Source organism: Lynx rufus, unplaced genomic scaffold (genome assembly GCF_022079265.1).
Source record: "Lynx rufus isolate CCGP_SWC_20201006 ecotype Redwood Valley unplaced genomic scaffold, mLynRuf1.p SCAF_13, whole genome shotgun sequence".
Lineage (NCBI taxonomy): Eukaryota > Metazoa > Chordata > Mammalia > Carnivora > Felidae > Lynx > Lynx rufus.
The window spans coordinates 15,735,938-15,759,431 of NW_025814827.1; the positions used below are offsets into that span (position 1 = coordinate 15,735,938).

Genomic DNA, 23,494 nt, shown 5'->3' on the forward strand with positions numbered 1-23,494 from the left:
TTTTTGGAGTTTCATAAAAACTGAATTGCACACAGTGTATTCTTGTGTCTGACTTCTTTCATTCAGCATTTTTTGAGACTCATCCACATTGACACAAATATGTATAATGTGTTCATTTTTATTCCTTTTTGTTTTATTGTATGATTATGCCAAAATTGGTTTATCAGTTCATCTGTTGATGGGCATCTGTATTATTTCCAGTTTGAGGCAATTATAAATAAAGCTACTGTGAACATTCTTATACAAGTTTTTTTAGGAACATTTTTTTCATTTTGGGAGGGTTAAAGAACTAGGGGTAGATTTTCCAGATCGTATGGCATGTGTAGTTAAATTTTATTAGAAACTGCCAACCTTTTTCATAATGGATGTACCATTTTACATTCACAACAGTGTGTAAGAGTTCCCTTGGGGCGCCTGGATGGCTCAGTCGGTTGAGTATCCCAACTCTTGATTTTGGCTCAGTTCATGATTCCAGAGTCGGGGGATTGAGCCCTAAGTAGTGCTCTGCGCTGAGCATGGAGCCTGCCTAAGATTCTTTCTCTCTCTCTCTCTCTCTCCTTCCTCTCCCCCCCCACCCGTGCTCTCTTTCTCTTAAAAATAAGTTCCAGTTGCTCTGTACTTTTGCTAATACTTAGTATTGGTAATCTTTTTACATTTTAACAACTTCTTGGGTGTCTCAGTGTGGTTTTAGTTTCCTTAATGAGCAATGATGTTTTAAAATCTTTTGCTGATTTTATTGGTTTTTGTTTTTATTGAGTCTTGGAAGTTCTTTATGTATTCTGAATACAGGTCTATTATATTTGTGGTTTTCTCCCAGTTTGTGACATGTTTTTTCATGTTTTAACAATGTCTCTCAAAGAACAGAATTTTAATTTTAATGAAGTCTTATTTTTCAAAATGTTTTATGGTTGGTGCTTTTATGTATTCTAGTATAGAAATCTTTGCCGACCCCAAGTAGTTCTCACCTGGGATCATGTTTACTTCTTTACCCCTATGGACTTTAGCGATGTCAGAAGACATTTTTGATTGTCACAATTGGCAGAATGCTACCAGTATCTACTGGCTAAAGGTCAGGGATGCTGCTAAGCATACTACAATGCACATGACATCTCCACAACAAAGAATTATCCAGCCCAAAATGACAGTAATGCTTGTGTTGAAAAACCCTAACCTAGAGGTTTTATAGTTTGAGTGTGAATGTTCAAGGTTTTTTTTGGTGTAAGATGCGATGTTGGGATCAAAGTTTATTCTTCTTTTGAATGGATATCTAGTTCTAGCATAATGATTCTCACCTGAGAGTGCTTTAGCCTCCCAGAGAACATTTGGTAATTTCTGGAGACATTATTGATTGTCACAACTGAGAAACGAGTTCTTGTGGCATCTACTCGGTAGAGCCAAGAATGTTGCTAAATACCTTTAAGGGTATAGGATGCCCCGCCCACCACAAAGAAGTATCTGGTCCAAAATGTTGAAACTGTCAATGATGAGAAACTCTGCCTAGCACTATTGGTTGAAAAAGCTCTTTTTTCCCTCATTGAATTGCCTTGTCACCACCAATATGTGGGTTACTTTCCTGACTTTATTTTATTTCATTAATCTATATATGTCTTTATGGCAGCATCACCTAGTCTTCTAGTAAGTTTTGAAACCATGTTGGGTAAGTCCTGCAACTTTGTTCTTTTTAAAAATTGTTTTTGGCTCTTTTTAGTCCTTTTTATTTCCTTGTAAATTTTGGAACCCACTTGTCAATTTCTACAGAAGAGCTAGGTGGGATTTTAATGGGGTTTTTTGAATCTGTAGAACGTGTATTTTACAAATATCTCTAAAATAGTGTTTAGCTAGATTTTTTTTTTCCTTTTCTTTTTGAGTAAACTCTTGACCTCTCTTGCCTTTTAAATGGAAAGGTTAGTCATTTACATTCATTATGATAATTGATGTACACAGACTTGTTTGTGATTTCTTTTTGTCTTTTTTACAGTTCTATTTTTACTTCTTTTGAGGGGATTGATGTTTTTTCTCCTTCTTTTCCTCTTTATTAATTTGGAATTTGTTCATTGTTTTTCTGTTCTCTTAATGGTTACACTTGAATTTTTACAATGAATTTTTTCCCTCACTGAATTGTCTTGTCACTATTGATGTGTGGGTCAATTTCCTGGTTCTATTCAGTTTTATCAGTCTATATGTCTGCAGAAACCATAGAACATTTTGACTTTCATCACACCCCTCCTGACTGATATTGTTTAATGCTGTCTCTTATTTAAACCTATCTACATTATTATTTTATATGGGCAATATTTGTTTTATCCACAAATTTTGATAATTTTTTTGACTTTCAGTCTCTTCTCAAATCACATTCTGAGATCCTCTTCATTGTTCCTCAAATGCTACGTGTTCTAGATGTTTGTTTGATGAGGGTCTCTTGGTGATAAACAATCTTTTGGTTTGTTTATCTGAAAATATTTTTTTTTTGTTTTTCTGATTGGATGGTTTTACTCCATACATAATTCTAAGTTGACTGTTTTGTTTCTTTATCTGAAGATAATAATTCTTTGTCTGGTGAATGTTACTGTTATTGAAAAGTGTGAAAAAAAAAAAGAAAAGTGTGTTATCAGGGGGCACCTGGGTGACTTAGTCACTTAAGTGTCAACTCTTGATTTCAGCTCAGGTCATACTCTCATGGCTTGTGACATCAAACCCCGTGTTGGGCTCTGTGCTGACAGCATGGAGCCTGCTTGAGATTCATTCTTTCTCTCTCTCTCTCTCTCTCTCTCTCTCTCTCTCTCTCTCTCATTCTCTCTCTCTTCCTCTCCCCCTCCCTCCCCAAATAAACATTAAAAAAGAAAGAAAGGTGTGTTATCTGTCATTTCTTTTAGGGAATCTCTCTTTTCTGTCTTGACTGTTCTTTATATTAGGTGGTTTACTGTTTCATTACAGTGTATGTGTGTTTAAATGATGCTTGGTTCATTATGTTTCTTGTATCTGTAGATTCCTTTCCTTCTTCAGTTCTGAAAAATTCTCAGCCATTTTCATTTATTGCTTTTCTTTCATTTTCTCAACCTGTCTTCCTGAGATTCCCATATTGACTAGGTCAGACCTCCGTCTCTTTTCCATTTTTCTGTCTCCTTCCTCTTCCCACCCTCCCTCCTTCTCTCTCCCTCCCCGCCTCCACTTTTTAACTGTGGTGAAATATACATAGCATAAAAGCTACCATTTTAATCTTTTTTTTTTAATTTGTACTTATTTATTTTGAGAGGGAGTGTGTGCACACAGTCAAGTGTGTGTGAGCGGCAAAGGGGCAGAGAAAGGGGAGAGAGAGAAATCCCAAGCAGAGGCCCAATGCAGGGCTCGAACTCAGGAACAGTGAGATCATGACCTGAGCCAAAATCAAGAGTCAGATGCTTAACCAACTGAGCCACCCAGGTGCCCCTATTTTAATCGTTTTTAAGGACAGTTGAATGGCATGAAATACTTTTATATACTTTTGTGAATGTAATTCTACCATCCATCTCTAGAACTTTTTCATTTTCCCAAGCTGAAACTCTGTACCCACTAAATAATTCATTGTTCCCTCTTTTCCCCAGTCCCTGGCAACCACCATTCTACTTTCTAGCTGTGAATTTGACATTTGACTTTTCTAGGTACTTCACGTAAGTAGAGTATTTGTCCTTTTCTGATTGGCTTATTTTACTTAGAATGATGTCTTCTTCAAGGTTTAGCCATGTTGTAGAATGTGTCAGAATTTCCTTCCCCTTTTTAAATTTTATTTTTAGTTGTGGTAAAATACAACACAAAATTTACTATCTTAAGTGTGCAGTTCAGTAATATTAAGTACATTCATATTGTTATATAGCCAATCTCCAGAATTCTTTTCATCTTGCAAAATTGAGACTTTATACCTATTTCTGAACTGTTTCTGCTCTAACAACACTTCTATACCAACTATGTGGGTTTTTTTCCCCCACATCAACCAGTATTCCACCTCAGGACAGTAGGCCTAGGGTTTCGATGACGCTTTTCTCTAGTTCAATAATTTACTATAGAACTCAGGTAAGCACTTTACTTACTATTTCTAGTTGATTGTAAATGGAGGAGAGAGATGCATTTGGCAAGAAATGGAAGAAGAGGCATAGAGCTTCTATGCCCTCTCTATGCACACCACCCTCCCAGTACCACCATGTGTCCACCAACCTTGGAGCTCTCTGAACCCCGTTGTTTAGGGGTTTTTATGGAGGCTTTGTTTCCTAGGCATGATTGAATAAACTATGGGTTGTTGGTGAGTAGGTCAACCTGTAGCCCTGTAATGGGCCTTGGACTTTCCTGGCAAACATCCCCCACCCTGAAGTTATCTAGGAGCCATGAGTCATCTCTGTAGTATACAAAAGACCTTCCTTCTTATCACTCAGGAAATTCCAAGGTTTTAGGTGCCCTGTGTCAGGAACCAAGACAAAGACCCAATAGTAGTTCTTATTTTATCACATCCATTAAACAATAACTCTCAACTAGGATTCATCCATGTTATGGCATGTTTCTAAATCTTCTCTTTTAAGGCTGAATACATATTCCATTGTAAGTATTTGGACATTTTTTTATCCATTCATCCATTGATGGGCACTTTGGTTACTTGTGCCTTTTCATGAATAATGCATCTGTGGACACGGATGTACAAATACCTGTTCAAATCTCTGTTTTGTAAGGCGTAAGTGTAAGAATCACGTGTTCAGCTCCTCACCTCACGGGATCTTGCCACAGGTGGAGGCATTTGCCCTCGAGCCACCTCAGTTTTCATGGGTTTTCTTACTGCTCACTGCTCCTGTTTCTTTTCGCTCTAGGTGTTTGGGGGTTATTTATTTACTTAGGGTCCTTGAGATTCTTTTTGCTTTGTACCAAGTCCAATAATGCATAAAAATTGTTAGCTTTGATTTATCTCGTATCTAGTGGGATTTGGGTAGAAGTCCTCTTCAAAGTACCGACCCTACCATACTGCCAGAAGTAGTGTCCTTTAAATTTTTAAGTTTCAAACATGTATGATACTATGTTTTTCCTTTCTGGCCCAAAATAAAATTAGGGAGCTGAATCATTTTCACCTTTCTTTGTAATGATAAATCTGTATTGTGTACATGTATATGCTTTTGGTGTATTTAGTTTTCAAGATATTTAGAGTGTTAAATAACATTCAGAGGTTGGGTGATGGGAAATAGCCTGAATCTCTTAACCTCATAGCTGTTTTTCAAAGACAAATAAATTATTAAAGCGTCTTAAATGTATCAAATAATGATTCTTTAGTTGCTTAGTACCTACCAGTTATGAAATACCTTTAATAATATATAGTAATGGGGGCACCTCAACTGGCTCATTTGGAAGAGCATGTGATTCTTGATCTCGCGATTGTGAGTTTGAGTCCCACACTGGGTGTGGAGATTACTAAAAAAACAAAACGCTTAAAAAAAAATGGGGTGCCTGGGTAGCTCAGTAGGTTAATCGTCCCAACTCTTGATTTCAGTTCAGGTCATGATCCCAGGGTGGGATTGAGCCCCATGTCAGGCTCTGCTGAGCATGGAGCCTGGTTAAGATTTTCTTTCTCTGTCCTTCTCTCCAGCTTGTCCTCTCTATCCCTCTCTCTCAGATAATAATAACAACAGCAACAATAATATATAGTAATCTATCTCATTATAGGAGTAAAACTGTGTTAGATTTTCTGTGACTCTCTCTCTCCCTGATTAGTGAATTCAGTAAAACCCTGTGAAACATCCAGTAGAGTTTTACCAAGAAAGATGTGCCAGTGAATATCCAAGTAGAATAGTTTCTGTGTCATACAGTTGTTATATATTGCTTACCTTTGTACGTATGTTCAACTTCTTATAATGACTGCCATAAGATGGGAATGTTAGGGGTGGAAGTTAACTAATATAAATAAGGAACAAAGGTTTTATGCAAATTTCACTTTGCAGTTGACTAGGATTTTTAAAAACAAACAGAATTTTTCCATATTAACCCACATCTGCCTTAGTTGCAAGTATATCCTGAATAAAATATCAAAGTCAGCATTGAAAAGCATGGATTGAGGGAGAAAATGTGAAAGACGGGGCAGTAAGAATTAAATAAGAGGAGAAGGGGATATGAAACTAGATGAAAAGATAGACTAGAGTAAAGTTACTGATTTGTAACTTGACAGATTTCATAAATGTCTGAAGTCAAAGAGGATATAAAGATATTACAAAGATATGCTTATTGCTAATTACTCTTATGATGTAAAATATGTTCTAAAAGGTTCAGATTAGATTAACAGGAGAAAAAAACTAAGTTTCTTAGAAGATGATATACATGTGTTTTATGGGTTTTTTAAAAAATACTTATTTTTGAGAGAAAGTGAGCGCATGTATAAGAGCAGGGGAGGAGCAGAGAGAAAGGGGGACAGAGGATCTAAAGCGGGCTCTGTGCTGATAGTAGACAGCCCAATGTAGGGCTCGAGCTCACAAACCATGAGATCATGATCTGAGCTGCAGTTGGACCCTTAATCAATTTAGACACCCAGGCACCCCTATGTACATACGTTTTTTAATTATAACCCCACTCCCACCCGAAAGTGCTGTGCATGTTTGAGTTATTTACATGTTATCACAATTGTCATACATTCTGCTTGAGTAAAGCTGTGAATTTTATTTCCTTGTTGATCATATTTCCTGGTAAGTTATTAGTATTTTGAAAAGTTTGGAGAGAAGAAAATACTAAATACTCCATCATTTATAACTTTTGTTATTTACTTAGTTCTTAAAGTTCTTTTATTTATTTTGAGAGAGAGAGTGGTAGGGAGAGGCAGAGAGAAGGAGAGACAGAATCCTTCGTAGGTTCTGTCCTCTCAGTGCAGAGCCTGATGCAGGGCTCAAACCCATGAACTGAGATCATGACCTGAGCCTGAGATCAAGAGTCAAATGCTTAACTGAGTGAGCCACCCAGAAACCCCTGTTATTTATTTGTTTAGATTATAGATTATAGTGGTCTGTGAGATAACTACTTTGTTAATTTATTGTGCTTGGGAATCATTAGTGTATTAAACTTATTTATTTCTAATTAGTCATATAACTGCTTTTATTGAAGGGAAGTGTGTTGAAATTTTCATGTGACTTTATTTCCTTGACAGTTTCTTAAATAGCACAGAAAATATGATGCATCTTTTCTATTTTTAAATTTTAATACAGTTGCTAGTTTTAATATTTTTAAATATCAACTTTTAAGAAATTAGGTTAAAAAGAATTATGAAAAATAAGACATTAACTAAAGGAATATACATTATGCTTTGATTATTGGAAGTTTGATTAATGAGATGAATTTAATATTTCAGTGAACAATTATATAGTCCCATGTAACTAAGTTATTTTTGTTTTATTATTGCAGATGTATGATACAAATGATTGTCTCTTAATTTCTATTCCCTAGAAAATTTTAAAAGCTTGCATTGAACAAGTGAAAAAGTATCCAGAGTTCTATACTCTCCATGAAGTCACCAGCTTAATGGGATTCTTCCCATTCAGAATAGAGATGGGATTAAAGTTAGAAAAAACTCTTCTCGCATTGGTAAGGTTTACCAATGAAAGTATAAACTTATTTTTGTCTGAAACATCATCTGTATTTCACAGACAATATTTATGTTTAAATTTTGAACAATAATGGGATAGAACTTTTAAAATATGCAATACAAATGGGTCTTCTTTATTTTGTGGATAACAGTCCTTGATATTTTTTAAAATGTCACTGCTAACTTTATTTCTTGATTTTCTTTTCATTCCCACCTTTTGTAATGTTCCTAAATGCAAAGAAGGTAACCTTTTTTCTTTTAAAGGTTTTTATTCACAATCATTGGAAGTAAGTATGGGTAAAGAGGATATTTTAGAGTTTCTGTTCTATTTGTACCTCATTAAATGAGAGGTTAGAATTTAAAGTAAGGAAGATTACATGGCACCCTGGTCTTGGACCTTCTTTGAAAAGAAAAACCCATGTATGCAGGTTTTCCAGCAAAATCATGGAAGTCTTGACTTTGAGAAGGTCCTAAAGTAGAGTGAAGAATTTTAAGTTGAGGGTTTCATATGCTGAAGAGAATACTTGTCTTAGGGGAAAAATATGTAAGATATTTGGAATAAGACATTCCCTTTTTTCTTACTTAGGGCAGTGTAAAATACGTGAAAACAGTATTTCCCTCAATGCCTGCAAAGTTACAGCTCTCAAAAGATAACATATCTACCACTGAAACACCAGAAAAAACAGCTGCAGCTATGCATTACGTAAGTAGACAAGTGTTTTTGAATTTTCCTAAGTAATCTTCTGTATCTCATAAAGTACATAACCATCTTACTGTTCTAAAGTCCCCTAGTGGAATGTCTCCCTTCTTTTTGGTACTTCCTCGAAGAAATTTCCAATAAATATAATCAAGTAACAAGTTGTATTTTGTTTTTCAGGATATTAGTAAAGATCCAAATGCAGAGAAGCTTGTTTCAAGATATCACCCTCAGATAGCTCTAACTAGTCAATCATTATTTACCTTATTAAATAATCATGGACCAAACTACAGGGAACAGTGGGAAATTCCAGTGTGTATTCAAGTAATACCTGTTGCAGGTTTGTGATTTGCTGTATCAAGTAACGCTCTCAAAAGCGGAGTGGACCAGTTCTATTTCAACTATCTAAACATAGATGATCATTTGTCAAATTAAAAAATCTTAAGTTTTGATTTAAGGAGAATGTGAATTTTACATTTATACTTAGTAGAACTTTTAAATAGTGCTACTCTAGAATTGATACTCATGCATGAGTTCTTAGGTCTACAGAACCCGTACTCATTTTGTGGGGTGAAAGAGAAAAATAATTACGGTTTAGAGTAGCCAAAAATACTTGCAATAATGAGTTTCTTCTTTCACTGAAATGAAAGGAATGCAGAACTTTATTAGATAGCCTCAGATGGGTCAGTTTCCAGGACTTATTTACGTGTCTGGTACTGGAATTCAGAATGAAAATAGGTCTGTACTTATAAGCATAGGATAGTCTTTCTTTGGACAGTCAATATCTTCTAGAATTAATATTATTTTGTATAATATTATTTTGTGTAACAATTGTAGTAAATACAGAACTGTGTCTAATGAACACAGTTTAGAGCTAAATGTAATATATTATCTGTGGTAAAAACTTTGTCGCTTTTTGGAACTAGAGTCTTGTAAGAACTGAGTAATAATGACAGCAAAAGTATAACAATAAAAAGCAGAAAAGCTTTTTAAAAATCTGTTAGAGAACGTTTTTCTAGCCAAATTCTCTCAGCCTTATATCTCTAAAGATCACAAGCTCAAGAGTGGCAAATACATGAGACATGTGCTACCACTTTCCTATTCTATATTGCTTTGTTTGGTGATCTTTCTGCCCTGTATCTTGTTTGTTTGTTTGTTTCTTTTAAATATAACTACTAGAAACTAATCACCCTCTTTCTTCTGTTTCTGTTTTAAGGTTCAAAACCTGTTAAAGTAATTTATATTAATTCACCACTTCCTCAAAAGAAAATGACAATGAGAGAGAGAAATCAAATCTACCATGAAGTTCCATTAAAATTCATGATGTCCAAAAACACATCTGTTCCAGTTTCTGCAGTATTTATGGACAAACCAGAAGATTATATGTCTGAAATGGAAGTATGTAATGCTTGCTTCCTTTTTTTTTTTTTTTTTTTTCAAGAAATGTTTATCCTTTTGAAACATAAAGTTTTACTGCAGGTCTTTAAATCTAATAGTTAAAATACAGGCACTATATTGAAACTTAAAATTGAACCCCAAGTCAAGCTAGACTTTGAGCAACTAATTTAACCTCCCTCAGCCTCAGTTTTCTCCTTTTGTAAAGGAGAGATGATAATACCTTCTTCACAAGATTGTTGCAAGGATTAAGTTTGATATTACATGTAAAATGCTGAGTGTATATGTACTAAAAACTTAGTGGTGGTGGTAATCATGATAGTGGTTTTATTTAATTGACTTCATTCATATTCAGGAGTTCTTAAGTATGAAAAGGAATAGATGAGTTTGATTGGTGCAGAAAAGTATTTGGCCAGATTGTTAATTCTTTTCAGTACACTCATGAGCAGTGTGACCTTAGGCAAGCTTTCTGATTTCTCTCTGTATATGGTTTGCTCATCTTCAAAATGGGTTTCATGATAGTACCTAACTCATATGATTATTTTGGATTAAATGAGTTAATACACATAAAACATTTAGGACAATGCTTGCCTCTCCATAAATAGTACTTTTATTATTTTGTGTCTTTAAAAATATTTTCCATGATTCTTAAATTAAGACATTCTGTTTAGACAAAACTTTATCCATTCATTTTACAAATATTTATTAAGCAGATACTGTTCTCTGCACTGAGCATACAGCAGTGAATAAAAATAAAGTCTCTTTTTCTCTCACAGCTTAGGTTAGTGATGGAGGATGCAGATAAAAGCATAGCAAACAATCAGGTTGTGATAAATCCTATGCAGAAAAATAGAGTAGGTTAAGGGGAAAGAGATGGGAATGTGTCTATTTTAAATTGATGATCAGGACTTTTCCAGTGACAACAAATATGAACAGAGACCCGAATAAAGTGAGAGAGCAAACAAAATTGGAAAATAAAATTGAAAAATGTTTTTTATTTTATTTATACCTAAGAGCTCATACTATCTTGAGGATATTGGCCTTCTGTCTTTCATATTTGTTTATATGTTTTTCTCTGACATTTGCCTTTAATATATTTATGGTGTAATATCATAAAGCACTTCCAACATTTCTTAAGTTTTTTTTTATACATTTTTAAAATATTTTCTTACTGTTTATTTTTGAAAGGGAGAGAGACAGAACATGAGTGGGGAAGGGGCAGAGAGAGAGAGGGAGACACAGAATCCAAAGTGGGCTCCAGGCTCTGAGCTGACAGCACAGAGCCCAACACGGGGCTCAAATTCATGAGCAGTGAGATCATGACCTAAGCCGAAGTCAGAGGCTTAACGGATTGAGCCACCCAGGTGTCCCTCTTTTTACACATTTTTAAATCTACCTTATACTTGGTGTGAGGTGAGTGTCAGGAAGTAACAAGTGCTGTGAAGAAGCATGAAGTAGGTTAAGAGGAAAAAAAAGTAACAATAATTTCTTTCTGTGATAACAAACCAAGTATTTTGGACCTTTATCATTATTGATAACAACGAAAAACCGCTGGACACAATATAAAGTTTTCTTTCTTAGCATCATCAAAGAGCTAACAAGACAGTGAGGAATTACAGGGCTGAGATACTAGAGAAGACCAACATCCAGAGAGCTAAGTCTGTCACTCAGAGAGTCATTTTTGCCCTGAGTGTTATCTGCCAGTTTTGAAGAGGCAGCAAAAAATGAACTTTGTTTTTGTCAGGATCACAGGACTAGGGTGAAAAAGTCAGAGTTTAGTTTTCTACCAAGGGCTTGAACCCTACAGGGCTGCACCCCAGGAGCAAGAGTGAACTAGAAATAAATTCACCTTCTCAGAGATTGTAGCCCGAGTTTTCAGGCCTTCAACTTGGATTCAAATGCTTTTGGATTGCTAGTGTTTCTAGACACCTAGTAAGAGCAAATGAAAATAATTCTTAAAGAAACATAATGTCATTTTGGGCCTCAAATTATTTCTACCACTAACTTTTTAAATAAAGCATCAAGAAAACATTTAAAGATAACTGAACCCACAAGGAGAATAGGTACCAAGAGCAAGAACCATCAGAAACAATGACCATAGAAATAGACTGAAAAATAGATCCTACAGTTATCAGTCACAGATTATTAGCCAACTCTGTTTAACATACAGCATTCAAAGAAATTAAAGCCATGCTTGAAAATTTTGATGAGGAACTAGAAACTTTTGAAAGCGTAGATTTGAAAAAGAACTAAAGAAAAAATTTTAAACTGAAAAATATAGTAAGTGCAGTTAAGAATTTTCTAAGTGGGGTTATTAGCACATTAGATGAAGCCGAAAGGAGAATTGATAAACTGGAAGATGAGTCTGAAAAGACTATCCATAATAAAGCACGGACAACAGAAAGAAAATAGGGAGAATAGAGCAAGAAATATAGAGGATATAGTGAGACCATTTAACACATGTAGTTCTACCCAGAAAGATATTGTAACAGAGATAATTGGACCAAAGCAATAGTGGGAAACAAAAAAAACCTCTTAAAAGCCACCAGAAAAACAAAAGGCACATTACTTGTACAGGACTGAGAGTTAGACTGGCAAGTAATTTGCAGTAACAACAAGGGAAACCAGAAGACCCTGGGAACAATATGTTGTGCTAAAATAACCCCTACACTAAAATTACCTAACCCATGAAAATATCCGTAAATAAAAAAATCAAAGATATTTTCAGATAAAAATTGACTTTGCTACCAGCAGATCGCCTCTGTTGGATGTTCTTCAGGCACAAGGAAAATAATCCCAGACAGAAGGAGCATGGTAAAAGATGCAGGAGGGAATGAAGAAAAACAAAAGTGAAAATAATGTGGATAGGCTCTAATCTGTAGGTGAGTACAGGGACACTCAGGAAATTAAGAGAGTTGTGGGATGACCTGGGCCCTAAAAACTCTAGAAACTAACCAACTAAAGTTCTTTCCCAGACAAAAGCCTTCATTCAGCCTAGTAGTACAGTCCATATTGAGCATAACAAGGACATTAAAGGTAAGGAAAAGAAGTTTTTCTATAGCTGAGGACGAGGGGAATAGAGAAAGCAGATTTCAGAATGTACTTAAGATTTTACACACACACACACACACACACACACACACACACACACACACACACTTATATACATACATACATACATTCATTCGTACATACTTTGTAGAGGAGTGAAACATGAGCTTAGAGCCATGAAGCTCAAAAAGCTGACTTGGCCTGCCCTCACACGGAATTGTCCAGGAACAGGAGAATCCATCCAATTTAAAGAGGAACAACAGAAGATTGTTGATGGAAGCTCTTACAAAGGTATTCCAAGAAAAAAAGATAACTTCTATAACATTTCTATAATCATCTGAAGAAAGATGTACCCACAAAACATGAAATGGGTTCATCCTTTACTATAAAAATCTCAATTCCAAAAATGTAGCTCAGAAGTACATGAGGAGGGGCGCCTGGCTGGCTCAGTCAGTAGTGCGTATGTCTCTTGATCTTGGGGTTATAAGTTTGAACCCCACTTTGGGTGTAGAGATTACTTAAACATAAAATCTTAAAAGGAAAAAAAGTACACTAGGAAAAGAGCAAAAAGTATATGCAAAGTATTCATTCCAGCACTATTTGTAGTAGCAAAAGATTGGAAACCATCCACATGTCCCTTAAAAGGGTTTTGATTAAATAAACTGTATGTCTTCGACAGCATACTGTGCAGCTATTGAAAGGAATGAAAAAACTATAGACAGGAATCTACAGAGTGATACCCAAGATATATTGTTAAGTGAAAAACGCAAAGAAGATGACATTTTGTGTAATGTACTACTATTTTTTTATGTATGGGGAAATACAAATATATACACACATAAACTGACTTGCTTATATTAAAAAGAATAAAAATCCTGCATATAATAAACCTAAAACTGGGAGAAGTATGGAACAAAGTAGGGGAAGCAGGATATCAACTAGATTTCTCTAAATGTACTTTGTTTCACACTTCTGACTTTTGAATCACTTTTGTTTTTGTGTCTATAAAACGAATTTTTAGGATGTTATAAAAGCCAACCTAAGCTGAAATGAAACAAATTAATCCACAATATATCAAGTTAGTAGTTTAACCACTCAGTGAATTATTTTAAATGATTTGAAGCTCATTAATTTGACCATACATCCCAAAAGATTTATATCCTAAGTTCAAAAAGAGCTGCCAAAAAATCTTAAACTGCATTTAGTAACCATATTGTTAGTAATGATACTGCTTTTGTGATTTTGAGCATATTAGATAATTTCCATGGTTCCTTTATATTAGGAACCAAGAATTTTGGAGATACGAGAGAGAGTAAATGCCAATCAAAGAAGTTAAGTAAAAGCCCTGTAATAATATTGGAATAGTATCAAAAACATGCCAGAGCCACTGAAAGGTTTTCTGTTGACCAGAGATGTGTCAGTTTGACATGACAAAGAATGGCTGCAATGGAATAAAACATAGAAAATATGTTAAAACCCATGAATTCATAATGATAATTTTTTAAAAAGTACTAGTCACCTTTGGAGGGTGTTAGTGCATAAAGTCATGCTAAAAACTGGTTTAAAAAATACCAGATATTTGTCTTGCCTTTCCAGTGCAATCTATATTTAGGGTAATGATAGAATGTGATTGTCACCATTTTTCAGCTAATAAAATAGTGAATGAATCTAAACAGTGATCATCAGGGCACCTGGGTAGCTCAGTCGGTTGGGCGTCCAACTGGATTTTGGTTTAGGTCACGATCTCACAGTTAGTGGGTTCGAGCCCTGTGCCAGGCTCTGTGCTGACAGCACGAAGCCTGCTTGGCATTCTCTCTCTCCCTTTCTCTCTCTCTCTTTCTCTCTCTCTCTCTCTCTCTCTCTCCCCCCCCCCCCACACACACACACACTAAATAAACTTGTGAACAGTGATCATCAGTGATGGCTGCTAAAATTGATCAGTGAGGTGTTTCATAGTGGGTAGATTAAGTTGAGGACCCTTGATGACTCGATAGATCAATTATAGTATCACAAAAAGAAAGACAACCAGAGACATTATTAGCCTCCTGACTGAAGTAGAAAGTACACAATACTACCATATTCAGGTTAAAAACAACAACAAAAAACTGCCCGAGGGGCACCTAGGGACTCATTCAGTTAATCATCCAACTCTTGATTTCAGCTCAGGTCATGATCTCACATTTGGTGAGTTTGAGCCCCATGTGAGGCTCTCTGCTAACTGCTTGCAGAATCTGCTTGAGCCTCTCTTTTTCTCTCTCTCTGCCCCTCCCCCGCTTGTGCCTGCTTGTGGGCACGCAAGTTCTCTCTCAAAAACAAATAAATAAACGTTTTTTTTAAATTAAAAAAAAAAAATTGTACCTGAATCTAATCAAGCTACTAGGTTGTTTTAATAGGAAATTTAAGGGATAGAAGAATGTGTTAAGTGACATCAGGGAGATGTAGAAGTTAAAACCCAGAATTAGAAATTTTTGTAGGATAACTAATTTGTTTTTTTTCTACAAATATCTGGTGATGTGGGAGTTGGCAGAGTATGGGAGAGAGGCATTTGACAAATCAAAATTGACAGATATGTCAACCAGATACAGTGTAGGGATCTTGATCCTGATTCCAGTTAACAATTGTAAAAGACATTTATCAGGCTGGGTAATTTTAACACTGATTAGCTATTTTATGACATTAAGAAATTATTAATTTTTATTGATATAATTAATGATATGTTTTAGAGAAGAATCCTTTTACAGCTACATACTGAAGTATTTACAGATAAATGGTATTTAAAATTTTATCTAAGTTTGTTCTATTAGAGATGAGACCATTGTTTTTCAGTTCATTGATTTTTTGTTTTATAGTTACTAAATTTCTTCACTTTATTATTATGATTATAATAGTATTATTTTTCTATATCTTGAAAAGGCTGTGAATGATATTTCCGATTTTTAATGTCTAGTGTTCTATTTTTTGTTCCTTTTTGACTATTCTGCAATTATTTTAATTCTTTTATCCAATAATTGGGAATGTTTTTTAATGTCTAGGTGCTTGGGTTTATTGTTGTTTATTTACATTTTTCTTAATGATTTCCAATTTTATTTCCTTCTAAACAGAGAGTAAGATCTTAGCAGATTCTGCTTTGTGCTATATTGATGTTTTCTTTGTATGTTAATTTATAGTCCATCTTTGGAAATGCCCCTTGGATTCTTGGGAGGGAAAAGGTATATCTTTGCAGTCTGTGTATATGTTTTCAGTCATTCATACATCATTTAATATTATATGTACTTTCTATATCCCTGTTTTTACTTAGAAATAGTATATTATTGACCAAGTGCAATTGTATTTCTGTCAGATTGTCCTTTTATTTTTCAATTTTGACTCCATATTTTGAAGTTATTTGGCATGTGAAAAATCATTATTAATGGATTTCATCTTTTTTCAACATAGGATTCCTTTTTCTGTCTAATGTTTTTTGCACTGAATTCTGCTTTGTTGAACACTTAATATTGCTATCTCTTATCTCTGTTTCTTGATGTTTGTCCCATTGTTTTGTTTTTAACCTTTCTGTGTAAGAATGCCTCATGTAAACAGCATATGGTTAACTTTTTTACTTTTTTACTAAATCTGGTGGCCTATTTTAATAAGAGCTACCGTTTACTGAGAAGCTCCTTACTATGTACCAGGGACTATGGTAAGAAACTTTTTATATACAAGTTCTCATTTAATCCTTAGAACAAATCCAAGAAGATGACCCTCTTATCACTGTTTAGAGATGAAGAAATTGAGGTTCACAGAAGTTGAATAATTGACATAAGTTGTTCTTTCTTACTACATGATTACTGTCAGAATATTTCTCTCTCAGATCCTAACCTGTATGGCTAGTGGGTATGTATAGCTTGTAACCAAATTTTTATGGTATTTATCTAAAGTCCTTTGCCAGATTGAGGAAAGATCTATTGCTACTTGGGGAGAGGACAGTTTATTTTTGAATAAATTAGACCTGTTTATAGTTCTTCCGTTACCAAAACAATACATGAAAAACTATAACCTCAATGATTTGATGTCCCAGAATACAATAAAATCATTTCCTGTCCATATTAGAGGAGTTGTTTTCTCTGAGTAGGTGTAGAAAGTCACTGTTGACGTTAGGGATGCATTGGAGGCTGGTGACGCTTCCCCAGCTGCGGTAGAAAGCAGCTTCCTCATAGGGGCAAAGAGGCTTTCCTCCTGGTCACCTCATTACAGTGTATATACAGTGGGTATCAGTGAAAATCCTTTGCATTTCTGTTTGGCCCCACATTTGTTCTTTGTGGTTCTCTTTTCGATGAGTGGAAATTCCTTTTGGGATGTGGGGGTTCACAAATTTGTCTTTGTTTCATCAACATTTCAGTAGGAAAGTAAGGTTGAATCAGTTAGTTGGTAGTAGTTTATCATCCTCTTAAGCAAGAACCTTTCAAAGCCATTAGACATTTCTTTCTCCTTTTAAAGAGCATGAACTATCTATGTGATGTGTAGAGGCATTAAGAGATAGGTGAGGACTGTCCTGGAATATCTATTAATAGTTTGCCAATATGTTTTCTTAAGATGTCTTATGAAGTTAATGAGTGCCGAAAAATTGAGACCCTTGAAAATTTGGACCTGGATTTTGATGGTGACGTCACAGAACTTGAAACTTTTGGAGTAAACACCACCAAACCATCAAAGTCACCAAGTCCAGCAAGCACTTACACAGTACCCAACACAACAGATACCCCCACAGCTCCCAGCACAGCAACCACATCTGTGGCACCAACTGCTCCAGACATTTCTGCTCATTCTAGAAGTTTATCTCAGATTCTGATGGAACAGTTGCAAAAGGAGAAACAGCTCATGACTGGTATGGATGGTGGCCCTGAAGAGTGCAAAAATAAAGATGATCAGGGATATGTACCATGTGGTGAAAAGGCATCAAATCCTGAGAAGTCTTTGGTGCAAAATAGTGACTTGAAAATGTCTGATTCCTTACAGTTAGAAAGTTCTACAGAAATTGAAACCTCTAATAAAAATGATATAGCTACTGATACAGTATATGCCCCTGAAAAACTAAATATTCTAGAGAACACAGACAATTCAAAGGAAAAGACTGTTACATCAGAAGCAGTGAGAAGTGAAGATGTAATTCTTTGCAATAGTGATACAGATGAAGACTGTTTAATCATTGACACAGAGTGTCAAAATAATAGTAATGGAAAGACAGCCGATGTGAATTCTAATTTAAATTCTAAACCAGCTAGCCCCAATTCTTCTTCCACACAGGCTTCTGTAGGAAACCAGACTAATGCTACTTGTAGTCCTGAAGAGTCATGTGTTTTAAAAAAACCTATCAAACGAGTATATAAAAAATTTGATCCAGTTGGAGAAATTTTAAAAATGCAGGATGAACTCCTAAAGCCAATTTCCAGAAAAATACCTGAATTGCCCTTAATGAATTTGGAAAATTCTAAACAAACTCCACCTTCTGAACAATCCTCTGCTCCTTCAGATGCCTCTAGTTGGCCAAAATCTGTTTGGCCTTCTGCGTTTCAGAAGCCAAAAGGACGTAAGTAAATATTTACAAAGACCTTTGTATTAACTGTTTTGCCTCTTCCTTATCCTTCAGTTTTTCTCCCGCATTCCCTCACTTTCTCTGTTATAACCTGTCTCATATAGAAATATATATATATACATACATATATATATATATGTATGTATATATATATATACTTTTTTTTTTTTTTGAGAGGGAGAGTGCAGGGGAGGGACAGAAGAAGGGAGAGAGAGAGAGAAAGGGAGGGAGGGAGGGAGGGAGGGAGGGAGAGAACATATTAAGCAGGCTCCACTTCAAGCACGGAACCTGACACATGCAGCTTGGTGTCACAACCATGAGATCATGACCTGAGCCGAAATCAAGAGTCACATGCTCAACTGACTGAGGCACCCAGGCACCCCCGTCTCATAATCTTTACATCGTCATTGAGATTTCATTTTTCAGTGTACTGTTTATCCAACATGTACAGTGGCTACTGTAGCTGCAGGTGATAAGGCTCACTGGAATGATGAAGGGGAAGTGATCAAAAATAATCATCAACGTTTATGAGTTCAAAATTGACTAATTTGTGGTGTCAGACCGGAGTTTTATACTTTTTCACATTCTGAGATAGATATAAAGTTGCATCTCAGCTCTGCCTGAGAAGTCTTCCCAGAGTTGTTAAAAGGCCACATTTTTGGTCTTTTTCCTCTGTTGTTTGGTGGGAGGAGGAGGAGGGTTGATGTAAAAAATTTTTTTCGGTTGAAAAGCAGGTTAGGGAAAATGACATCACTTTTTTTAAAACTTTTTTTCTTCTTGCTTCATATGTTGTTTCACTAATTTAACGTTGGTGTTAATGAAGGTAGTAAAAGTTTTGACTTCAGCTCTTGGCTGCAGTTCCTGTAAAAGTAAACAGAAATGGTACTAGTGTGAATGTTCAACTCAGAGAAATAGAAAGTAAAGTTGATAGAAACCTAAAATTAGATAATGGAATTATTTTATTTTGAATTATGATAGATAAAGAGCTAATGTATTTTAAAATAAAAATGAGAAATATAATTATTTTTAAAGGATTGCCATATGAACTTCAGGACTATGTTGAAGATACAACAGAATATGTAGCTCCGCAGGAAGGAAATTTTGTTTACAAGTTATTTAGCCTGCAAGACCTGTTGTTACTTGTGCGATGCAGTGTCCAGAGGATAGAGACCAGACCACGTTCTAAAAAACGGAAGAAAATCAGAAGAGTAAGTTGTTACCTCGGGAGTTAGGATGTGGTAGTATAAGTAGATAATCAGCAAATATTTAACATGCCATTGTTATGAAGTTTAATTTTAAATTGTTGGTCACTCTAGAATTTTTCCAGGTTGAGCTGAGGCTTTTTGTTTATTGTTTTTTTAGTAAAATACTGAAAGCACTTTTAATAAGGGAAAATGGAAAGTGTTAAATATAAAATTCATGAATGCTCGTAACATTCTTGCATGAAATTTATAAACTTTATGAAAAATGGCACCATCGTAGATTTGACCTAGGCTGGCACATATATTCCTGCTTTCTGTGAATTTGGAGTTCCATTATGACTTATTAGCCCCTTTCTCTCTTACTTTGGGGATCTTCTTGACTCATTTTAGAAGTACCACATCTTGACAGGTGCGCTTTCACACACGTTTGAAGTCTTCCCAGAGTTGTTAAAAGGCCACATTTTTGGTCTTCTTTTTCCTCTGTTGTTTTTTTTTTTTGGTGGGGGGAGGAGGAGGAGGGTTGATGTAAAAATTTTTTTTCAGTTAAGAAGTTCTTACTACAGTTTGAGTAATTGGTTCTTAAATAGTTTTCTGTATTTGATATTTGAAGTTGTCTTTGAGATTAGTTTGGTTTTTGTGTGATCACTGAATTCTGGTAAAAAGGAACCTCTATATTATAACTGATTATAGTGATGTCTTTCATTTTTACATAAGAGAATTTTTTCCGTTGTGTACATTTGTCATTTTGTGTGTGTGTGTATTTTTTTTAATTTTGATGTCTCTGTCTCTTGCCTTCTAACCTACCTCCTAATAAGAATCCTTAGTGATCACTTTAAAATGTCATTATAGTTGCAGCTAGGAATCAGGTGATCAAAATTAGTGATGCTTTAGCATTGACCCTTGTGGATCAAGTCCCTGATTACTACTTTGTCATATTAAGGAGTAACTGGGAAAAGGAAGGAAGGAGGGAGGGAGGGAGGGAGGGAGGGACGTGGGGAGAAAGAGAGAGAAAAGAAAGGGAGGGAGGACGTGCCAGCCTTTCCAAGCTGCTAATAGCAGTGTCTATCAAGAAAAAATTCTAAAAGGAACCCATCAGGATCTAGGATCTTTGTCCAGCAGAGTCTAGTGGACTTGGAGGATCTTTTGCTTGATGATACTGTTATCCTTTGTTAAATAGAAGGAAGATTGTGAATAAAATTTTTAATTCTTTTCATAATTTGGCTTTTATCAGTGGTTAAGACTTGAAATTTTAGAAACCAAATGGTTTTGAATTAAATGTATGTAGTAGGGTTTTTTATAAGAGAAAGTCAAGGAATGACAGAATACTAAAAATTTTATTTTAGTCTGCTCCTAAATAAAGGCTAATATTCTCTAAATTAAAAGATTTTACCTTATTTGCTAATTTTTTCCCTTCTCGTGTATACTTAACTGTGATCAATTTAATGGCCATAGCATGAATGTCTTAAATATGTGTCAGTGCTATGGACTGTGTTTTCATTGTTTTATTTCTGTAATTTTTACTATCTCTCTGATTTATTTGGGAGCTAACCTCATTTCTTTCACTTTCTACCCTGTGAACCCTTAGCACTTTGTATTGATCTCCCAGCTGCCAGCAGTTAGTAACTATTGGTGGCCAGTATCTCTTAAGAAAGAATAGCTTTAGGGATATATTGGGTACCGAGTTAATTCTTGAAACAGATAACCTATTAAGGACATTGTCATTCACTTGACTAAAATGCAATTTGTTAATATTGAGACACAACTTTATAGTTAAGAATTCACTCTTCATCAAAATATATCAAAATAGTCAAGCCCCAAAGAATATCTATAGCCTTAGATATAGAATATAAATAGCCTTATATTTTTGATTATGTCAAAACCAGAGTAAAATTGTAAAATTTTCAGTGAATTCTTATCATATTGTACCTTTTATTATCTGTAATAGTTTAGTACACATGGTTAAAATCCCTTAGTAGAATGCATTTCCCTTGGAATCATGTCTGACTTACTTGTTTCTCCCAAATGTTTTATATCCTAGAAACACAATAAACAGGTATTCTATAAACAAGAAGAATTGAGGGATGAGAGAGAAGGGTGTTATTAAGGAAGAAATTATTTCAGGGAAATTTAAGCACTAGTTTGAAAAGTTTTAAAGTAGCCCTATTTAAACTCTAGGTAAGAAAGCATTCTCATTAATATTTACTACTTAAAAACCAACTTGTTTAGATAAAGCTTTAAAATACCTAAAAGTCTCTTCAACCTCTGATACTAGCTATTAAGTATCTATTTAGGAATTCATGTAAAAGCTTAGAAAGGTTTATATGAGTAACTGGAAGACAGAACCAATAAAAGCTTTCATTTGGGGAAAAATAGGAGTTACTATTCAAGGTAGAAAGGAAGAGTAAATATAATTTTTTCTTAATTTACCTATTTATTTTGAGAAAGAGAGTGAGAGAGCACACATGCGCGTGAGTAGGGGAGGGGCAGAGAGAGGGGGAGAGAGAATCCCAAGCAGGCTCCACGCCACCAGCACAGAGCCCATTGCAGGGATCAAACACACAAACTGTGAGATCATGGCCCGAGCCAAAATCAAGAGTCAGACAGTCTACGACTGAGCTACCTGGGTGCTCCAGTAAATTTAATTTTTATAGTTTGAAAGCTTTGTATTTAAAATTTCACTTTAATTTTGGAATAATACCATAAAATATCCAGACTTTTCTTTCCCTTGGCTTCCTGGAGATGGCAGTAGAATACACACAGAAATTAAAACCAGATTCAGGACTTAGTTTTATAGATACGGCAGTATTATCAAGGAAAATTTACTCATGATCCAAAAAGAGTATCTTCTCTATCAGTTATTCAACTCTGCTGTAAACTGACTCTGTCCCTGAGCAAATTTCTCAACCATTTTAACCTCTCCTTCCTTATCTCTAGCTTATCGTTGCAACTATAAGCAACTGTCAATGTGGACTACCAATTGCCAAAGAATTATTATATAATAAAACGCTTTTAGCAGTAAAATTATCTTTATCACAGTGTAATTTGTTTTTAAATGTGAAGACACGTAGGAGCCTTATACTTGAGGTTTGGCCCCCTGGAACAAGAGCTTATTAAATATGCAAAACCTAAAGTACAGAATTGTTGGAATATTATATTGTGCACTTGAAACTAATATAACACTGTTAATTATACTTCAGTTTTTAAAAAAAGAAAAACCTTGTTCTTCATCTCGGATTCTGCATTTTAAAAAAGCTATTCCCCGGGTTATGCATATGCACTTTGAAATCTAAGAAACACTGCTTTAAGAGTTTTACAACATTCAAAGGTAATCTTATGAACCAAACTTACTGTTAAGAAAAATTTTACTGGATTTGAATTGTTCTTACCACCATCATTGTTCCAAGCACACTAAATTTGCCACTTTGCGAAAATCAGGAATTCTGAAACATTTATGAAATATTTTCAAGTATATGAATAGTGACAGCTTAGTATAATTTCAAAAGTACTAACTAGCCATATCACTTTGAATAAATTTCTTGAATCATGTATTTCTCCTTCTGCAGCTGCAAATGAAGAGACTATTAAACGTAGAATATTCTTTGACAGAAATGAGATAACATGAGTATAGTGAACATGACTAACATACTATTTCAGAAGCATGTATATCTTTGCATATACTCGTTTAGACCAGTAATGGCCACAGTTATTTTACTTAATCTATTTAGTGTCCTGACCAATAAACTCTAAATGGATAATCTACCAGGTATTTAATGTTCGGAACAAAGCCTTTGTATTAATGAAGATAAGGACACTGACAGGTGTTAATGTAGGTATTAATGCCTATACATTCATAGAATGAAAACAAGCTAGTCAGAGCATTTGAGCCTGAGACCATGTGTTTAATGCTTTAAAGGGCCAAAATTTTTTTTCCTTTTTTATCCTCTGAGAATTAATAGTATAAGTCTTTGGTTCCTAGCATCCATCTTTGAACCTTTGGGCAAATA

General features: G+C 35.0%; 1 protein-coding gene across 2 annotated transcripts in view; it reads left to right on the top strand.

Annotated features, from left to right (window-relative positions):
- Positions 1 to 23,494, top strand: part of ICE2 (interactor of little elongation complex ELL subunit 2) — a 64,496-nt gene that overhangs the window by 13,212 nt on the left and 27,790 nt on the right. For both annotated transcript variants that reach the window (XM_047075028.1, XM_047075029.1), the window contains 6 exons: positions 7,435 to 7,572; positions 8,160 to 8,276; positions 8,451 to 8,610; positions 9,487 to 9,668; positions 17,289 to 18,282; positions 19,321 to 19,496. In XM_047075028.1, coding sequence (XP_046930984.1) covers positions 7,435 to 7,572; positions 8,160 to 8,276; positions 8,451 to 8,610; positions 9,487 to 9,668; positions 17,289 to 18,282; positions 19,321 to 19,496 — 1,767 coding nt within the window. The remainder of the gene's footprint in view (positions 1 to 7,434; positions 7,573 to 8,159; positions 8,277 to 8,450; positions 8,611 to 9,486; positions 9,669 to 17,288; positions 18,283 to 19,320; positions 19,497 to 23,494) is intronic.